At 30.9% G+C, this 20,391-nt stretch overlaps 1 protein-coding gene across 1 annotated transcript in view; it reads left to right on the top strand.

The window, feature by feature from the left end:
* The window catches only part of LOC143240633 (uncharacterized), an 89,675-nt gene extending 69,510 nt beyond the window's left edge, over positions 1 to 20,165 (top strand). Inside the window, exon 8 of the mRNA XM_076483386.1 lies at positions 8,717 to 20,165. Coding sequence (XP_076339501.1) covers positions 8,717 to 12,531 — 3,815 coding nt within the window. The 3' untranslated portion in view covers positions 12,532 to 20,165. The remainder of the gene's footprint in view (positions 1 to 8,716) is intronic.
* The last annotated feature ends 226 nt before the right edge of the window (positions 20,166 to 20,391 follow it).

A 20,391-nucleotide genomic window follows, 5' to 3' on the forward strand; every position in this document is an offset into this window, starting at 1 on the left:
TGGAAGTACAACTAGTTCAATATGAAATTAGAAAATGGCCATAATGTTAAATAGCTCGAAACCAGGACTGGAAAGGTCCACTTCAGGTGACTGATGCTGATTTTTGAACTTACCTGTTAGTGATACTGGAGAGTTATAATTATTACAATTATACTACAGAGAGTCTTTTACAACTTCTATTATTTACTTTCTGAACATGGCTATAACGTCGCATAACTTGCAACCAGGACTGGAAAGGCCAACTTCAGGTAACTAATGCTGTTGTTTGTATTTACCTGTTAGTCATCCTGGCAAGTTATGGCCATTCAATTTATGCTACAGAGTGACTTTTAAAACTAGTATCACTGTAATTTCTCTCTTGCAGCTGTACATTAGATATAGAAATTGGATTTCATGCTGTTTAAGTTTTAATTCAAAAATTCAACTTTGTCTCGTTTTACCTTGATTTTTTTTTACAAATTTTAATACTTTTATTTTACTTTTAACTCTTTACTGGATGTTTGGTGCAGATAGCCTACTTGCTTTGCTCCATAATATGCTGAACCCACCCATCCACTTGAGTACATCAGTAAAAGTAAGGCTGCAGTTTGAAAAGTGTATTCATTATTCCAAATGACTGAACCAAACCCCACTTGCTAACTTTTTTCATGAATAAAGATACCTGTGTTACATACTGTATTGTATATATTATGTCTTTCAAGAGAACAGCATCGAATTGACATGTACTCTATAACAACTGGGTACTTTATGTAGTTTAGTTATTGTACTGTATACTTGCATTGATAATAAAATGTAATGATATAATAATATAATTATGTAACTACAGTGAAACAATGCTATTTGCACTTCTCTGTCCATTCTTGAAACTCCACCTAACTCTGAAGAAAGACCACATAGAATGTTGGGTAGTCTTTCAAGAAGGGGACTACTGTGCTTACCTTTCTAGTCTTACGATCAAACCTTTTGTTAAATGCAGTATTATTAAATGCTTGAACAACAGAATGGAAAACACCTGAAATGAAAACTCCATGCAACCCAATTATTCACATATACAGTATGTTGAACAGAATGGATTCCTGTCTAATTTTATTACCAATGGTTTGAAGGACAAAGAAATACAAACTTGTATCACAGCCAAGAAATTCAGGACCCCATTAGTTATTGAATATATATTCTGAGCACAAAAGATATATCTAGACCCTATAACAGTATGCCCCAAAACTATTGTAATTTACCTGACTTTCTTAGTAAGTTATAAATAGATTTACAAAATTTTCTGAAATGTTTGGAGCAGCTCCACTCTGCTAATGGAATGAGAAATATCTAATAAGTGAATAATCTATATAGGGTAGTCAAGACAATATATTGTGTATTAAAAGGAGAATCTTCTATTTCTCTTGATTATAAATGTCCACCAGCTATATAAAGTTGATCAGCAAATAATTTATAAGTCACAGATATCTCAAGAACATGTCAAGAAGTAGGATACTCAAATTTCCAATTCTTGTTTGTAATTATACATATCTTATCCATTTAATTGTTTGTAAGCCAAAGCAGGCTTTTTTATGTTAGGAATTCTTTAAGTTAAGAAGTGAAAACTTAAATAACATACAAAGTTGAATTATAAACTATTTTCTTTTGAAGTTTATTTAAATACCTTAATAACATGTTGTGTGGTCAAACTTTGAACGTGATATTTATAAATGGTAACGATATGCACATTAACCAATTTCAGATGCAAATGGCTTAGCATTAACATTCAATTAAAGGATTATTCTCATAAGAGACTTGGTTTGTTAGATTAATCAAATCAAAAACAGTAATAAGCAGAACTACTAATTTGAGTTTATTATTTTTACAAGTTATGATGCTAATTAATTAAGCTGAGCAAGCTTAAATTAAAGTAGTAACAAAAAATCCCATTTTTCTGTTTTTTTTTAATACAGGATGGTATTATGTATTCTATGATACATTGAATTTGGTGTGTGCATATTTATGCTATAGTATGTGTGAATGTGTACTAAATTTTGGACTAAATTATTAACTTCATGATGTATCTGTTTGTACTTCATTTAACCTTTTCACATCAAATAGGTCAAAGTATGTATGTCACAACCTTTTACAGGGTTAAATTCAAGATTTAATTACACTACTTTGTTTTCAGTGTATGTAAATAAATGTAACTAATAAATCAGATTTTAACATTGTGTATTTAAAGTTTTTAATATTATATTAAGAAATATTTTAAAAGAATCCCAATCTTCCTTAGTATGACATTTGTGATGTTTACTCTCTAGGTCTTCCCTTTTCTCTAATGTATTTATCAACCCACTTAGAAGTATAGAATTTAACATAAGTTACTTATTAAACTGTAATTATTACTCAAGCATAATTTTTGTGGTCTTAAATCTTATTTTCTGATGGACCCCTCTTGCCATGCTCACTTGTCATATCCTGTCTTTTATAAATTGCCAGTAGTTCTGTGTGATGTTTAATACCATATAAAGCCAAAATAATTGCCTATCAAATGATGTGTTATATATTTCATTGTTTTCTGGACAGAATTGTCTGTTTCACTTCAAGTTCAAACATTATTTCCATTGGAAACACATCAAGGTGCTTAACTGAATACTTAATATGTCTTGTTGTATAGCTATAAAGACAGAAAGAGTTTGATAGTTAAGGACATTTTCTGCTTTTTACATGTTGTTTTTCTCTTTTCTTTGTTGCAGCATAGAATTAAATAAAAATTATTTACTGTTGTAGTAGCATTACTATAAAAAGTATGATTAAGTTTTGTCAATAACTTACAGTAGAAAAAGAGAAGTCCTAGGTAAATAATACTATATTTCTTGTGTTTCACGTGTATTCTTTAGCTACTATACATGTAACTAAAATGTAAAACATAGAATTATTCGGTTAAATTACATGAGGTAAAATGATAAGGATAAAAGTACTTAGCATGGTATGCTCGCAAGTTGGTTCTGCATTACAGAATTCAATAGGGTAACATGAGATGCACATTCACTGAGGTATTTACAACTTATGTAGCAGGAGTATTAGTTAGACACTGTTCAAAAAGCAATAAAATAATAAAATTATGTATAGAAAGATGTATACTGTTACAAGCTTTAACTTTCTCTACAAGCTTGGTCAAGTCAGTCAAATTAATGGCCCTAATTTGACCTTTATAGTTTCCATTATAAAAACTTTCTAATATATTTTGTGTATCGTCATGAAATTTTATAAGCTTTCAGTAGGAAGTTGGGGTCTTTTGTTTAAAAAAGAAAAAGAAAAAAGAATGTTTTCATTAAAACTTTGAATATATGTAATCAGTGTTAACTGCTTCAAATGCAAAGTGATTTTAATGTTAAGTGTAAAAATACTTCTCTTCATCTCAAAAACCTCAAATATCATTTGCTTAATCTGTGAAACTTCCTGAATACATTTCAGGTTTGTTTTTGGTTTTTTTTCAGTAAAACGTTTTTTCTGTTACTTTTTCTACCCTAACTCTAAACAAGGTCAATCAATTTGACCAACTTTTATAACTACCGTTTAGAAAAAACAGAATAAACCTAAATTGTCCATTTCTCTTTCTAGTATGGCTTCAAATTGTAACATGAAACTACATTCGTTTATCCTAGATAACTTTAAACTTGTAACAGTATACATCTATTTCTACTTGAATTTTGTTATTTTATTGCCCTTTGAAAGGTGCTTAACTCTCATTCTGCCAACACAAGTTGTAAAATCACATAGGGAACATGTAGTTTATGTTACCTTATAAAATTACATAATGCACTACACTATTCATAAGTTGATTGCAAGTGTGTCTCAAATTGTTTTAATAATCTTTATTCTACCAATTTAGCATATAACCTAAGAAGTTTCTAATGTTTATATTTTAGTTACTTTAATAATAATAAATGTGGAATGAACATGAAAATCGACAAACATACTACTTGCCTGGTTCTTCTTTCTTCTATCAAATGTCAATGAAACATGACCTTTTTATTTTATGGTACTGCAGCACTAAATACTTTTTATTTAAATAAATTATGCACAAGAGAACACAGAATAATAACACACAGAACTGGAAGTAGAATAGACAATTCTCTGTACTGAAAACTATGTCATAAAATGTAATTTGACAGATTGGTGTTTCTGGTGGTTATAAATAATATTAAACACACTACTGGCTATTTGTGAAAGAGAAGATATGACAGATGGGTGTGGCAAGAGAAGTTCTGATTCTCTTGTTTATATTCAAGAGAAGTTCTGATTCTCTTGTTTATATTCAAGAGAAGTTCTGATTCTCTTGTTTATATTCAAGAGAAGTTCTGATTCTCTTGTTTATATTCAAGAGAAGTTCTGATTCTCTTGTTTATATTCAAGAGAAGTTCTGATTCTCTTGTTTATATTCAAGAGAAGTTCTGATTCTCTTGTTTATATTCAAGAGAAGTTCTGATTCTCTTGTTTATATTCAAGAGAAGTTCTGATTCTCTTGTTTATATTCAAGAGAAGTTCTGATTCTCTTGTTTATATTCAAGAGAAGTTCTGATTCTCTTGTTTATATTCAAGAGAAGTTCTGATTCTCTTGTTTATATTCAAGAGAAGTTCTGATTCTCTTGTTTATATTCAAGAGAAGTTCTGATTCTCTTGTTTATATTCAAGAGAAGTTCTGATTCTCTTGTTTATATTCAAGAGAAGTTCTGATTCTCTTGTTTATATTCAAGAGAAGTTCTGATTCTCTTGTTTATATTCAAGAGAAGTTCTGATTCTCTTGTTTATATTCAAGAGAAGTTCTGATTCTCTTGTTTATATTCAAGAGAAGTTCTGATTCTCTTGTTTATATTCAAGAGAAGTTCTGATTCTCTTGTTTATATTCAAGAGAAGTTCTGATTCTCTTGTTTATATTCAAGAGAAGTTCTGATTCTCTTGTTTATATTCAAGAGAAGTTCTGATTCTCTTGTTTATATTCAAGAGAAGTTCTGTTTCTCTTGTTTATATTCAAGAGAAGTTCTGATTCTCTTGTTTATATTCAAGAGAAGTTCTGATTCTCTTGTTTATATTCAAGAGAAGTTCTGATTCTCTTGTTTATATTCAAGAGAAGTTCTGATTCTCTTGTTTATATTCAAGAGAAGTTCTGATTCTCTTGTTTATATTCAAGAGAAGTTCTGATTCTCTTGTTTATAGCTCTGTAAACAAATAAGATTGAAGTCTGTAAAATTATGCTACACCTGAACAATGACAATATTACAGTACGTAATTTCCATTAAATTTTACACCCCCAACAAGGGTGGCAAGTAGAATAGAGAAGAAGAGATACCCAGAGAGCAAACGTAATAATTCTCACACTAAGGGAATTTGAAGATTTTGTTTTTTAATATTGCCTTATAAAATTCAGAACTTAAAACTTGTATTCAGTTTTCAATTATTAGCTGTTTTATGCCAAGTGTATTTGTATACCATGAAAATAAAGTGTTTTAAATTTTGAATGTAATTCACTGGTATTTTCTGACAGTATGGAAATAGTTAAAAGGTTTTTAATTTGTATTTGATGATCCCAGGTCATTTGAGCTCCCACATTACCTAGGCTTAGTCTCAGATTGAGAATGTCATTAGATTTGTTGAGTGTCCAAATTACCTTAATTTTATGTCTTAAACTTACCACTGCAGGGTTATAGCTGTTAATGACATTTACAGCATCAGCAAAAGTTCAAAATCCAGGAGAAGTTTTTCGTTTTTTATAGCCACCTGTTTTTTGCAAGTAGTTCTGTCTTAGCCTTCATATAATAGACCTTTCTTCTTGAAGAGCCCCACCTCCCAGTGGCTCAGCAGTAAGTCTGCAGACTTAAAATGCTAAAAACTGGTTTTCAATACCTGTGGTGGGCAAGGCACAAATAGCTCATTGTGTAGCTTTGAGCTGAGTTTAAAAAACAACAACAACATCTTGAAGATAAAGCATCTGAACATTTGCTTACACTAATTTACTCTACTGGAATGTGTACAAGTTCAGCTTACAGTCTTTTCAAAAAAGAACACAAACCTCCATGACAAAAATATCCTTTGGTCAACCACCCTCCTTCTTTACTACTATGGTTTTTTTTTCTGGCTCAGTGATTGTCCTCAAGGTACTCATTTAGAACCTACTAACTGAAAACTTGAAAGTTAATAAATCATGGTTTTTGTGTACCTTTCTCTGATCTCTGACTGAGTTTATTAGGAAAAAAAGAGTATAATTGCAGGAGATACATGATAATATTCATTAGAAACACTACACACAAGCACAGTTATTAACATAAAACAAAATGGGAGGTAATATGTAATGTAATATTAAAGTTAAATCCAAACTTAGGATAAAACTGTGTCTGGTACCAAGGGGTGAAGGAGAATCTCTACTAAAGTACAAAGTTAAAGTTAATAAAAGTAATATCTCACAAAAGCTCCAAAGAAAAGTTAATTTAAAAATCTTACTACTATCTCAGTTCAGTTACAATTTATGTCTGCAATCAAAAGTTAAAAATTACATTTCAAGCCCAGTCTTTTAAAGTTCAGTAGAATTCTGAAAAATCTGCTAAATAAAGGTGAACCAGGCTTTTAATAGAAAACATACAGTAACAACTTAAGCAAGGTCTTGTATACACAAAACTATTCTGTAAGTGACATCTATATGCTTGTGCTCAAGTTCTAGGATATATAAAACTCCAGACTATTGCCAAGAACACTGACAGTAAAGGCAGTTTTTAATCTAGGATGTTATGTGTTGTTATCTTTGCAAGAAACTATTAATTGCCAATTAGTGGATGAAGTTGTTGACAAAGGTGGCATGAAGCATAATGAACTGAAAGAAAATACAGAAATTTAAAAACAAAATTACACATTAACTCAGGAAGTAGGAAACACATGGTGACATTCTGTACCACATTGTAAACATGTAAGCCTAACATGAAGAAAAGAGGTTCTCTTTTCAAAATAATTTTAGGTACACCATTCTGTAGAGGCTGGATTTTGTAAATAGTGCTCATTAAAGATTGTGTGTCCAGGATTTTGATACAAAATAGACATGTACCATATTTTTAATAACACCCTTCTAACATTGCAAACACCCAATCCTGCATTTTGCTCTAACTTTAAGTGTTATACTTCTCATGACATGCTGTGCCAAGTCTTCTTTTAGTTTTAACATTGAGGACATACTTCATTTTATTTGTGATATTTCTAAACTCAAAGTATTTAATGTTGAATTTTAACTGATAAACAACTCTCAGACTTGAACCCAGGACCTCTGGCTAACATGGCCAGTGTTCTACCACTGAAGAATATAAGTTATCTCCCTAAATTTTCACTTAAAAGATGAAAGCAGATTATGTAGCGTGTAGAAACACTGTGCTCTTACTGGTGATGTAAATTAATCTATTTTGCAATAGTATTTTCTTGATTGTTGTACTTTGTAAGCATCTAAAAGAGTTCTACAGTTCACTATAATTTAGTGAGGATATTGATTTTTTTTCAAGTAAAAGTATATATATAGGAATAATTTGTATTCATATATTGTTTTATGATAGATATTTTATTTTAATAAAAAAACGAAAACTTATAGTTGAAAGTTGATGGGGGAATTTCCATCTCATGGCTCTTAATAATTTTGTTGCTGTATATTTGCCTTAAAGTTGATTGTAGTAATAGTAATTTTACTATGTTAGAAAAACACGCAAGTTCAAGAAGTCTTGAGAGAAATGAATGAAAACCCTATAACCCATGCACTGTTGAAAGGTCCACCTTTAGGAAGCACTTGGGTTACAGGGATTTTATTTATTTCTATCATAGCAGTAACAGATGTGTTTTTCTTGAGTGCACATGCACTGATGCAAGTTTCATAATATTCCAAAATGAATTTCTTCACAAAGCTTGTTTCTTATTTAGGATAAGAAACAATGCACTATTTAAGATTAAAACAACATATATTTCATTCCACAAACTCATTCAACAGTTATTTTATCATTAATATTGATCTAATTTTCAATATATAAAAGAATCCTTTTGATATTTGTGCTCTACACTTTCAGTATTGAAACAAAATTCATTATCAATATCACTTTAAAATGAATACATTCTTGCTCATTGTTTTCTACTTTTTGTTCCCATACATGAGGTTAGACTACATCAATACATCTAGTGACATTTATTGAATATTAGCTAAGCGTGATAAGTTAACTATTCAGTATTAGATGTTTCTATGTATTCTTCTTTTTTTTCTTTTTAGATTTATCTGTAAAGTAGATCTTCATATCAAATTTAAAAAGTAATTTTTCACTCATGAATTGGAAAATAGTTATTTTGGAATCACATCAGCATTTGTTCCACATATGTGAATGGCTGATGCTTAATTTTACCTGGTTCTGTCCACATAAATATTAATTTTATTTGTGTGACACAATCAAATACATAAATGTTGCTTATATTATAAATGCTGTTATATTGTTATGTAAGTCTGCAAAAAGAATAATTTTACTTTTTTTGGCATAGTGGTTGAAAATAACAGAATAGAAGTAGAACTTTAGAAACATCAATACACATATAATAGCTTTACGTAACTCTGAGTTTATTTAATGTAGTGTATTGACCAAATTTCCATGTTTCAAGTTCAGTTTCAGTAGTATTACAAAATGAGTTAGGTGTTGTAATTGGGTTTATACCATTTGTTTTTTTCTAGGTCAGACTGCTTTACTGAAACATATATCTGGAAGTCGTCGAAAAGAAACACAAATGCATCTCCAGAGAAAACTTCAGGAAAAAGAGCTCATCAAAGAACAAAAACGAAAGCTTCAAGAACAGAGAGCTCTTATGTTTAAAGCACACTCCTCTAAGTCTTCATTAAGCAAAAAATCTTCAGGAATTACTTCAAAGTGGAAATCTGGATCACCACCAAGCTCTTTAGAAAAGCATTATAAGCTCAGTTCATTTGGGGATATTGAGACTGACACCATAAAAACAGAACAGTTAATAACATTAAATTCAGAGTATCATGATTTAGATGATGAGTTAAAGCGAGAAAGACATAAATCAGAACCCTGTACTAAATCAGCTAATGCCAGCAATGTAAAGGAAGAAAGAGCTTTATCTGTTATAGGAATTCCTGAAAATTCTGATGAGGAAAAGTCCAAAAGTACATTGGGAAATACCAGTAAAGATTGCTTTGAAAATATACAAAGTCTAGATGAATCATCCAAAAGACTGAACAAGTTACCAATTCCTAGGAATAATAGTAGTGTTTGTATAACTCAAGCAATGCCCAGTATCATTATTGTGCCTTCTACGTTTTCACACCAAGTACAAGTTCAGTCACAATGTGGTCAGTCTTGTCAAAAGTCAAATGTTTGGAAGTATAAAAAAATCCAACCCAAACCAATGTCTGGCAGAACAAGGCTAGGTTCGTCAAAGTTCAAAAGAAATCTGTCAGTACTTCGATGCAATATACAGAATAAAGATGAGGGCCATCAAAAACAAGATGTGGAATTGGCATCTAACTTACACCTAAGTGCTTCATCTAGTGAAAAATGTGAAACCTTATGCAAACCAAGTACTTTCAGTGCTGGTGGATTATGTGATGACAATCAGAAAGCAGATGAATTGGCAACAAATAATGATGTATCTTTTACCAGTGATGCTTCTGTTGTGACACCAAAAACAAATGATATAAATAAGGTAAAAAAGAATAAAATAGAAAATGATCCAATATCTTGTTCTCAGATACTTCCATTTACTTGCATCTCAAGTACTAATATGATACAGGCAAAGATGAATCAGTCAAATATTAGTGGACTTGAGGACCATACAAGTTTCAATGAAAATGCAGAGCTAAAATTTCCATTAAACTCAGTAAAAGAAACCAACAACATGGGTTTGGAATTATTTAGTGAATTAAACCAACAAACAGTCAAACGTCATTTTGAGGAAAATGAACCTCTTATCATTACATCCAAAAAACCACACTTAGAATCACAAAAAAATGAAATGGATAAGTCAGAAGATGAAAGCTGTCTACCTTGGTCAGAATTGGAGTCACAGAATTGTACAGAAAAAAGTTTTGATAGTAGAAACACAGAATTGACAGAACTTGGAAATATTTATGCTCCGAAGAATAGGGATATTGTAAAACAGACAGACAGTGAGGAGGTGAGTATCCATGAATTGGAGAGTGATGCACTGATGGAATATCTACAGGAAAAGGCTTCTTATTTCTCAAACCCAGCTAAATCTTCTTTAGTTCCTTGTACCAGTCAGAGTTTAGCAGCCCATTCTTCAACATTCAGTTTGCTATCAAAAGAATGTAGCAGTAACCAGAATAACCAGCTTTCACAGTTGAGAATGCTCTTAGAAAAAAATCTGCCACATACTGTTACACGAGGTGTAGGAAATACAAGACAGTTGTTTAGATCAGGAAAGGTCATAGACAATCCAAATAATGCAAATGGCGAAGATAGTATCATGAAGAAAGATAGTTATTGTGGTAACTTTAGCGAGTTGCGCCAAGCACTATTAAGACCTGCCATTTCAAATCCAACCCTTTATTGGAAACAGTCATATAAGGGCAGGAAGACAGAAAACAAAAGAAATGGTGTGCCCTTAGAAAATCAGACGAAACATTGTGAACAATTTTCTGATACAAATGTAATATCACCTCAGACCTCTGTAGAGGAACAAGAGATAGTTCCATGCTTTCCAGGAATACTAAATAATAAACTAGTTTTATCACAATCAAAAACACAAAATTCACACCTATTGACAAATTCTCAAGAACAACATCTTGATCAAACTGTAATTAATTCAAATTTAGATGATGTCCAGAATGAGGTTGATTTATCCATAAATGATATTAAACTTGAGAATCAGTTTTCAGGAGATCTGGCTTCTTTTGCTCATATGCATTCAGTACCTCCAAGTCCAAACACTCGACGAAGAGCTTTTAATTTCCTTCCAATATCACCTCGCCAAACCCCATACTCTGATATAGCAGGTACTCCAGTCTCTGCATCTCCAGTTCCTTCACAAGGAAGAGGAGGAGGAGGATCAGGTATTTTAACAGGATCTAGTATTGGAGTGAGTGGGACTTCCCAGCCACCCAGTGCTGCAAGTAGTCCATTTGTTTCTCCTAACTCAACACCAATACCATGGACCACACGTTCACGACACAATTCTGGGCAAACTTCATATGGAACAGCCAGGCATACTCCCTTTCAAAATATGGATTCTGGGGTTTCTTCAGTTACAAATTCTCCTTTTGTATCACCTCATGCAACCCCTGCACCTGTTAGTAGACTTAGACACAATTCTAGCCAGAGTCAAGGAAAGACTGTCACATTTAGTGCAGGACCTATTGTTATGCATACCCAGACTAGCCACCTTGGTCATATAATAAGATCAAGACATAGCTCAGGCCCAGGTGGTCCACCATCTGTGCAACCTGCCATCTCACAGTTAGCAGCTCCAAGAAGTGCCCCAATGTCTCCAATGATAGGAGAGAATTCTTCTCAAGATCCTTTCAACTTTTGCTCTTTAGGAGGAACACCAACAATTCGTTCACGCCACAATTCATCTTCCAGTTTAAATCCATTATCTCCAGTTCCAGGTCCTCTCTCTCCTAATGAACATGTTAAAACAGAATTCCTAAGTTTTCCTAATATGGATATTGCCAATGAAACTCAAAATGCTGATCAGTCCATGGCAATCACAATTGCAAATGAAGATAGTGGGAATTTAGGTCTCATTCAAGATAATGTTCCTGCAAGCCTTCAGTCACAAGAGGTATTCTCTTGGAATCCTGAAAAACATCAACTTTCAGCTCTTGATGAACCTGATTCTCTGATAACTACTCAATCTGTATGGCCATCTATTTTTAGTAGTAAAAATAATCAGTTATGGTCTGGAAACAGACAGAGGCATGTTTCTGGGTCAGTTCTAAACCAGCACTCGGCTAATGGAACTGTGAGCATCTGTGACCCTGTTTCACAAGAAGTCCGAAATCTTCTGAAAAATTCACCCCAGATTAGTATTGGAAACCGCAGTCACTCAGTTCCACCTCACCAAATGGTTCAGAACTTACTTGATCAATATGGAAATTCAGATCCATCCGAGGAAAATTTTTCCAAATCTTATCCTGTTACACCAGTGGTTAATCAGTCTTTTAGCTTCCCATCATCTTCTTTACCACATAGTATGAGTAATCTTCAATGTCATGAAGATGAACTTACAACATATAGAAACATTGTGTTATCTGATAGTTTATCCCAGCAGGACCCTCTACAGTCTTCAGTCAGCCAGGATGCCAAGTGGAATAGTTTTGGTAATGGCTGTGATAATATGGAAGATGATTCGACAAGAAAAAATGTTAATGATTTGTTGGATGACCGACCATTAGAAGACGACCTTCAGGCCACACTAGAAGACCTAAGAGCTTGTGATGATTTTTCCCAGTTTGCAGAAGAATTGGAAGAAGACTTTAAAGACAGCATGGGGGTAGTGATTTAAAATAATTTTATTGAAAATGTGTAATCTACTAACTAATGAAATATAAAAATTTTTTACACACCTTAGAATAGTATGTTTTATGATAGTATGTATTTCTGCATTACACTAGAAATGCTATTAATCCTCTGTGGTGGTTTGTTTCCATGTTATGTGAAAATAGAGTATTGAATTTATGGACCACTCACTTTTAGTAATAATTACAAAAAAGAATTCTCGGTGTTTGTGAACTACAAGGTGATAAATATGTTGCAAATATCATTCACCTACTATCAAGAACTATTACGTCACTATAGTTAATAACAAAATATTGCAGTTAGCTGTTGAGCAGTATGTGGGGATTCAAAATTAGGAAAATTGTCATCAGTAAAATATACGACTGTTTTCAAGAAAAGGTAAAGAGCATGTGCAAGTTTAAAGATATTTTTATGTGATGTTTAGTGGTTTTCAATTTTATATATGAAATGAAGACTGGTGAATTTTAGTATCAGATATAATACATAGTGTATGCCGTGTTGCATTTCTTTGTAATAAACTTCTGAGGATATTAACAAATAACATTTTAAATATTGAAAACTTTGCTTAATGTTCCTGTACTTTCCATGCATTATCACAATACTATTTTCATACAGCCAGATTGATACAGAAATGGAACTTCTTTGAGGCAACATTTTAGTTATGTTTTATAGAATTTATACTTTTCTTTATATCCTGTAAATGACAAAAAATTCAGCATCTATTACAAATGAAATTTTAATTTGTACTAGTAAAGAGAATTGCAGGTTTTTTTTAATAGAATAAAAAGTCAGTTGGAGTTTCTTTTTTTGTTATTGATAAAAAGTTAAATTGTTAGGACAAAATATTTTAAAAGTATAATATTCAGATTAGTTATAAGCATTGAAAATGAATAGTGTTGTAGTGTATTGTTAATATGAGTTATAAATAATTGTTGTAATGCACCTATTTCAGAACAAGTGGGTCTTTGAAATATTGTCATTTAATTATGGTTTTCTGTCTGAAATTCAGAGAATGCAATTCAAGATTTAAAAAAAACTTGGCATCAGATTACACTTGCTACTATACTCAGCATATCTCATTACTTCTTAAGTAGGAGTATTTACTATACAGGTTTACTGACAACTTGAGTACAAAAATCTAAGTACGATGTCCAATATTTTTATAACAAAGACACTTGTTATAACTGCACCTAATATGACAGTAGAAGATACACATTCATAGCAGAAATTAAAGCATGTTTGTATTTGGCTGTGTGTCACTCTAGTTTTTATTTTATACACACACTCAAACATGTATATTAATATTGTAGTATTATACTGCAGGTACATATACAGTTAAGAAAAGCAAATAATTAGTGGATGTTCTGTGCTATAAATCTTTAGGCATATATTTTAGTCTTGTAAACTGATATTGTATTATTACAACTAAAGTAGAATATATTCAAACAAACATTCTTTGAAATAAGAAGAGGAAAAAACAGAAGTTTTCTCTGATAATTTTGCAAAATTTTAATGTGTGAAATCCCACAAATGTAACAGTTTTAATGTATTCAAAACTTACACATGTTTACATGACAAACATTCAGTCCTTATACTTGGTATAGTTTTATATCTTTTTGATGATTACTCCAAATCACAAGAATTGTAAAAGCAAATAAAAGTAGTACCTTCTGGATGAAGGGATTGTAATGAGTGTCTTTTCTTTAATAAGAGTTTTAAGAGGAAATAACTGCGGTGTCAAACTTTGGGGACTCCATATCTTAATAAACATTTTTCTATAAAAGCATTCTTTTACTTCTAATTTAAAGTATGTCAAAATATTTTGTTATATGAAGTATTTCAAGAACTTTATAAATAAATTAAAGAATACCTACCGTATGATTATGTACCTCAAAAGCATGAAGGTGTTACAAAGGTTGTAGTACAAAATGTTGAGTATTCAGACATTTGTTTTCTGGAGTTTTAAGGTAATTTTTAGGCTTTATTTTCTAAACTTTATTGCAGTTCAGTATTTATGTGATATTTGTTAATTTAAACATAGACAAAACCTATCTTACTGGAAGAAACACTAAAAGTTAATACAGATTGTCATATTTTTCATAAATGAACACTAAAACCAGTAGTTATTTCTGAGTTGTGTTTTAAAACTTCTGTGTGAAAGTAAAAAGTATTGATGTTTTAACATGAATTTTATGAAAGGAAGCAATCTTTTATTTATGTGTATTTTAATATTGTATGAAATCTGTTACACCTTGAAGCAGATTCATCCTGTATTCTATTTGGCTGTAGAACAACAAGAATGTTGGGGTTACTTCAAAGCATGTTCACAAATGTTTGATATATTCTGACAGACCATTTCATCAGTTTGATTATTCATTGTAACAGATTTGATATATATTCTTTTTGTGGAAACTGAAAAATAAAATTGAATACTTTATACTAGAAGATTCATTTACATGCAATTCAGTGGACACTTTAAAAATGGATTATTTATAATGTTCACATTAAAGTAACAACAAAGAAATGACAACATTGCATTACTAATGGCATGTATGTGCATGCTTATTTTATCTTTACCATAAGTCATTTCACTTCTTCAGGTATGGAGTTCTATGAAAATTTCCAAAATATTTTCTTTGTACTTTATGTTTTAAAAGAGTGAAATGACAGAGGTATGGCTCAGATGTTATACATTTTGTTTTATTATAAATGGTTTCAGAAAACAAATGTGTTGACATGTATAGATTGCAAATAACAGGATCCTAACAATTGTTTTCAGTAGTTGGCTGGTATACTTATGTAATTACATTTACCATTTTTTTGTATTCTTTGTGTATAGTGTAAACATTTGTTGCTTTTATTGTTTAAATAAGTGTCATTTCAGAGAAGATGCCAGAAGGTTTTTCATGTTTAAATAATATAATATGGCCAAAAAAATAAAAATTAAACATTTTCTTAGGTCTTTAGCTTTTATTTTGTTGCTGCTAGAAATTTAATCTATGATTTGACATTTGGCAACAATAAATTAAGTACTCTGCAGCAACTGGGTGTTTACAGTTCTGTGGTTAAGTGTGACTGATATTTTGTTTCATTTATAAAATTATTTAAGGTATACCTACATTAAAAATTTTTTTTGTCTTTACCATTGCAGCTAGGACCTTTAAGCACAACATTCCAAGGTCTTAACTTTTAAATGATAGGAACTTCATAAATTTACTCAGTTTTTCTTACAGGTTATTATATGAAATGTGATAATGTCTCTGCAAGTTTAACTTAAAAAAAAAGATTAATTTTTATTTAGTTTAAAGTTAGATACAACAATTATTGTAGAAGATGGCATCTCTTAAAAAAGTAATTTGCAAGAGAAATGAGTTTTAAAATGTGTAGTGATGTACTAAATTTTTAAATTTTAGTTTGTTGTAGAAAAATCACGAAAAAGAGGTTGCCCTAGGGATTATATATTTTGTTGAAAGGTATGATATGCAACTGAAAATGTAAACTATTTTTAAATCAGTTTTCAGGTTTAGTGTACTTATTACATCTACATTGAAGTTATAGAATATAAAGAGGAACTTGTAGGATTTTTCAAAGTAATATCACTTTCTTTTCTGTGCATAAGGCTGTATATGCACTACCAGTAAAAAACAAAAAAGACTGATCAAACATTACCACTTCTTTTTAGCTTGAGAGAATAATTAGATTTTTCTTGATATTTTAGTTGTATTAAAGCTATGTTTGGTTTTTGTTTAGCTTAGAAGGCAATTTTATTTTGTCTGTATGGGTGAGTGAAAACCTAAGGCTCTTTTTTGTTTTAACAGTATTATATATATTTGACTTTTACAACATACCTACTCTAGCTGAATCATGCATTAATAATAAATTTTAAGGATATTTTATTGCAACCAATGTAATATTTCTCCAACATTTTATTGACACATCTTGCAGTGAAGTTTATCAGTTATGTATGTGCTAGTAGCAGTTAGTACATTATCCCCAGCTGGTAAAGCTGTAAGTCTATGGATTTACAGTGCTAAAATCAGGGGTTCGATTCCCCTCGGTGGACTCAGCAAACAGCCTGATGTGGCTTTACTAAAAGAAAACATACAGTTAGTACGTCTTGCTTTATTCAGTACTAAGAACTGTTACCAATCTACTTGGACATTTGTCATAACATTTTTAACAAAAACTGTATCTGCCATTGAAGTGTCTTGTACTTGTTTATGGTACCAGGACGTGTTTTTTTTTTTACTTTTTTTTCTGAACTCAAGAATTTGTGTTTGATTGGTTTTTGTTCATAGATGAGTACCTTATAAACAGATCGAATTTCCTGATAATTAGATTCAAAATACTTATAAGTTCATCATTTATCTATATATAGAAAACTTATTTTCGAGTATCTCTCATGATGTTGAAATGTCTTCTCTCAGTACAACTTCCGTTTGTAATTTTTAGGGGATATCTGAACTTTGCTGTCTGTCACAGTGACACTTGCATTTTTTTCTTACCTCTTATTAAAAGTGTGACTAAACGAATAATAATAGTAACTACTAGTCTAGTTTTTACGTCCAACTACAAACCTTTGCTAAAGCTGTCATAAAAAGATGGTTGAAAAAACATGTAGTAGAGAGTAAATAGTATCTGTATGTAGCTATTTCACTGCATTATTTATGCTTTAAAAATGCCTTATTTTGGATTAGATTAAGGAAGCAGTACTATTTATTGCTGTCTTGTTTTTGTTTTTTCACGACTGTAAGAATACCTTCACTGAAAGATAAAGTCGTTTGTTTGAATATTTTGAATATAGAAATTCTATTTCATTTACAGTCACTAAATCTTCTGTAAAATTAAGTTTCAAAACTGTAATTCATGGTTGTTTTATAGTGTTGTATTTGTATATGTTACATAAAGGCTTAACACCAATGATCGAATTGCTTGTAAAATATGGCTGAAATCAGTTCGTTCTTAAAATGAGACGTAGATGTTTTTACTGACACGCATAAATTTGACATCAAATTTTATGTTCTTGTTTATTAAGTATGTTGTTTTCACTTTTTCTTGTGAGTTATACTTCGGACAAAGATCTCATTGTTGAAAGGTGTATCTTTCGTTTGGTCAAATTCTAATACATAGAAATTATGCTTAAAGTAAGATGTGTCATTTATAAAATAGTTTACTCTCTAGTTTTTGTGTATATCATTTTTAATTTCAAGTGCATTTTAACGAATTAAGGCAAATGCTTTAGTTATTAGTACAAATATACTCCCGAAGAATTGTTAATTTCTTCAAGGTTTTTGAGTTACAGTACTTGAATAATCTGGTAAATTTTCTATCCATACTTTATATGCAGCAGAAAATATTCTACCGATCTGTTTAACTTGGAAGGCTTATAACGTTAAAAACCGAGTTTCAAAGTGTGTGATTAGCACAGCACAGACATCCCATTGTGTAACTTTGTGCTTCACGACACGCACACACACACTGCATCATTTGTTTAAAGCCCATCAATGTACATGTAATGTGTAAGTTTAAGCAGATAAGGATTAGGTTTATTGTTTTTTGAATGTGACTGATATGTCTTTCTTGTAAAAACTACCTACAGAAATAATTTTTTAAGGGTAGGAGACGTTACAAACTACAAAAAAAGGTTTTTTCATTAAATTATTTGTCAATACTAGACCTACTAAATATTCGAAGTTTCAACCAGTAAAGACTTATAAGTATTTCATATTAAATTGTTTCTATACACCATAAATAAAATTAGTTGTGGTGAGGACACTTTTAGTACACATTGAAAATTTTATCTCCCTGTATGTATGTATGTGTGTGTGTGTGTGTATCATATTAAGGCTGTAAAGTCTGATGTAAAACATATTGTTTGTTTATCAGAATTCATCTTTTTTAAATGTTATTTCAGTGCAAAGATCTTGTTTGAATTTTTATGCTGTTTTTAAATACTGTGGTCTTCCCGGTGATTTTTTCTGTTAATTCTAAAATTGTGTTTCTGCCAAAAGGTTAATTAAAAAAAAGTATAGTAAATGTAATCTTTGTCATAACATTTTTTTATCTTATTCCTGGTATATTTTCACCTTGAACATGTTAGCATCCATACAAAGTTATATTAAATCAAGTTTTTTCTTCTTTTTATTCCTGATTGCTAAAAAGAATAGTATTTAGGGAATTCTGAATGAGTAACTATCAAACGGTTTCTAAGGGGTTAACGTGACAACAGTTGTGTAATTAGTTAATCTTGAGTTTGTTCACTATCTTCTCTGTGGTAGAAATAAACTGTTGCTTTTCTTAAACGAAAAATTCAGAAATTATTTGAGTGTATGTAAGAAGTAATATCATAGTTTTCTTGTGTAAATTGAGAGAAATTTTAGTCATGAAACTGTCAACTTCCAAAAAAAATGCAATTAGTGCTTCAGGTATAATTAAGAGAGTCGCTATGTTTTTCAAACACAAGTAAAAATAGTTGATTTGTTTCTATTTCTGCTTGTAATTTGCAGAATAAAAGGTGGTTGTCAGTAGTAATATGAATAAAACTGCTTATGTTTATATGTAAAAAAGAATACTTGCAGTGTAGATGTGCTTGGAACCGTCCTCGAGTTTCACGATGCTGGAAAAAGAAACCTGGGTGTTTATGGTTATATTTTAAATATGGTGTACTGTTATGACTCCTAGTTAAAGGTGACCGTAAACTTACGCTCGCTATGTTCGTTTATTATTAAAATTTCGTGTTTTCGCGTCAAGAACAGAGAAGGACTTGTATCACCAAAATCATAGTTTTTGCTTCTGTAATAGTTTTAATCAGATGGCTTATGTCTTGAATGAATGTTTAGTTTATGATTCGTTAAATAAAAAAAGCCAAAACCTTGGGTAGGAACATTGTTTGTGATCTCTTGTTATAGTAGAAAGGTGTTGACTATCTCAAGCTTTTGGGAAACTTTTATATAAAAAAAGGTGTTTACATTTCGCATTAAATTTTTTATACTATGATGGAAAAGTTTGCCCAAGTTTTTGTACTTTGCGAGTATTGACGTACAAGCAAATGGATAGATATGTTGATGTTAATCATGTGAAGTGATTAATAATACTTTACAGAAAACGAAGGAATAAGAGATTATGTTGTAATCCAAAACTTTGTGCTGGAACCAAATGACGATATTTCTGATAAAAAGGATGTAAATAATATTAAATATACAGTTATTCTAAAATTTGTGGTGGGGCTAAACGTTAAATAATTTGGTAGCAATGAAAATTTTCTGTTAATACAACGTGTCCAAATCTAGTTTTGTAACCGAGGTGTGGCTGAGAAAATGTGGTAGCTTTAGATATACGTATGTATGTATGTGTGTGTGTGTGTATAAAAGATTTTTTACATTACGAAAGCCTTTTCAAATTATTAACTGACATCAGCTAATATGGTGAACTTGATGTTTAATTATTCGTTGTTAAAAATCAGCTTTTTGTCATAAATAATCATGATCTATGGATCAGTGTATTGTTGGCATAGACGTTTTTTGAGATCTCATGACATTTTTCGACGGTCAAGGTTTTCAACGCACATGTAATTTGCAAGTTTGACCATCAGCTGTACAAAATAAATGTGTTGTCAGTGTATATTTTTTTCTTGTTGTTTTGTATATTTGTTTAATTATCACAAGATCTGAATATTGGTCTCAGATCGAGCATTATGGCAACCACTCAGATTTGTAAGTCTTAATTACAACGATGGGTAACTTCATAACTTTATTTAATAAGGATTATATTATACCAAAAACACTTTGAATGGGCTAACGAGATACGACTTGTTATTATAAGCAAAGTTTACATTTGATGTAGCAAC

This window comes from Tachypleus tridentatus, chromosome 13 (genome assembly GCF_004210375.1).
Source record: "Tachypleus tridentatus isolate NWPU-2018 chromosome 13, ASM421037v1, whole genome shotgun sequence".
NCBI lineage: Eukaryota > Metazoa > Arthropoda > Merostomata > Xiphosura > Limulidae > Tachypleus > Tachypleus tridentatus.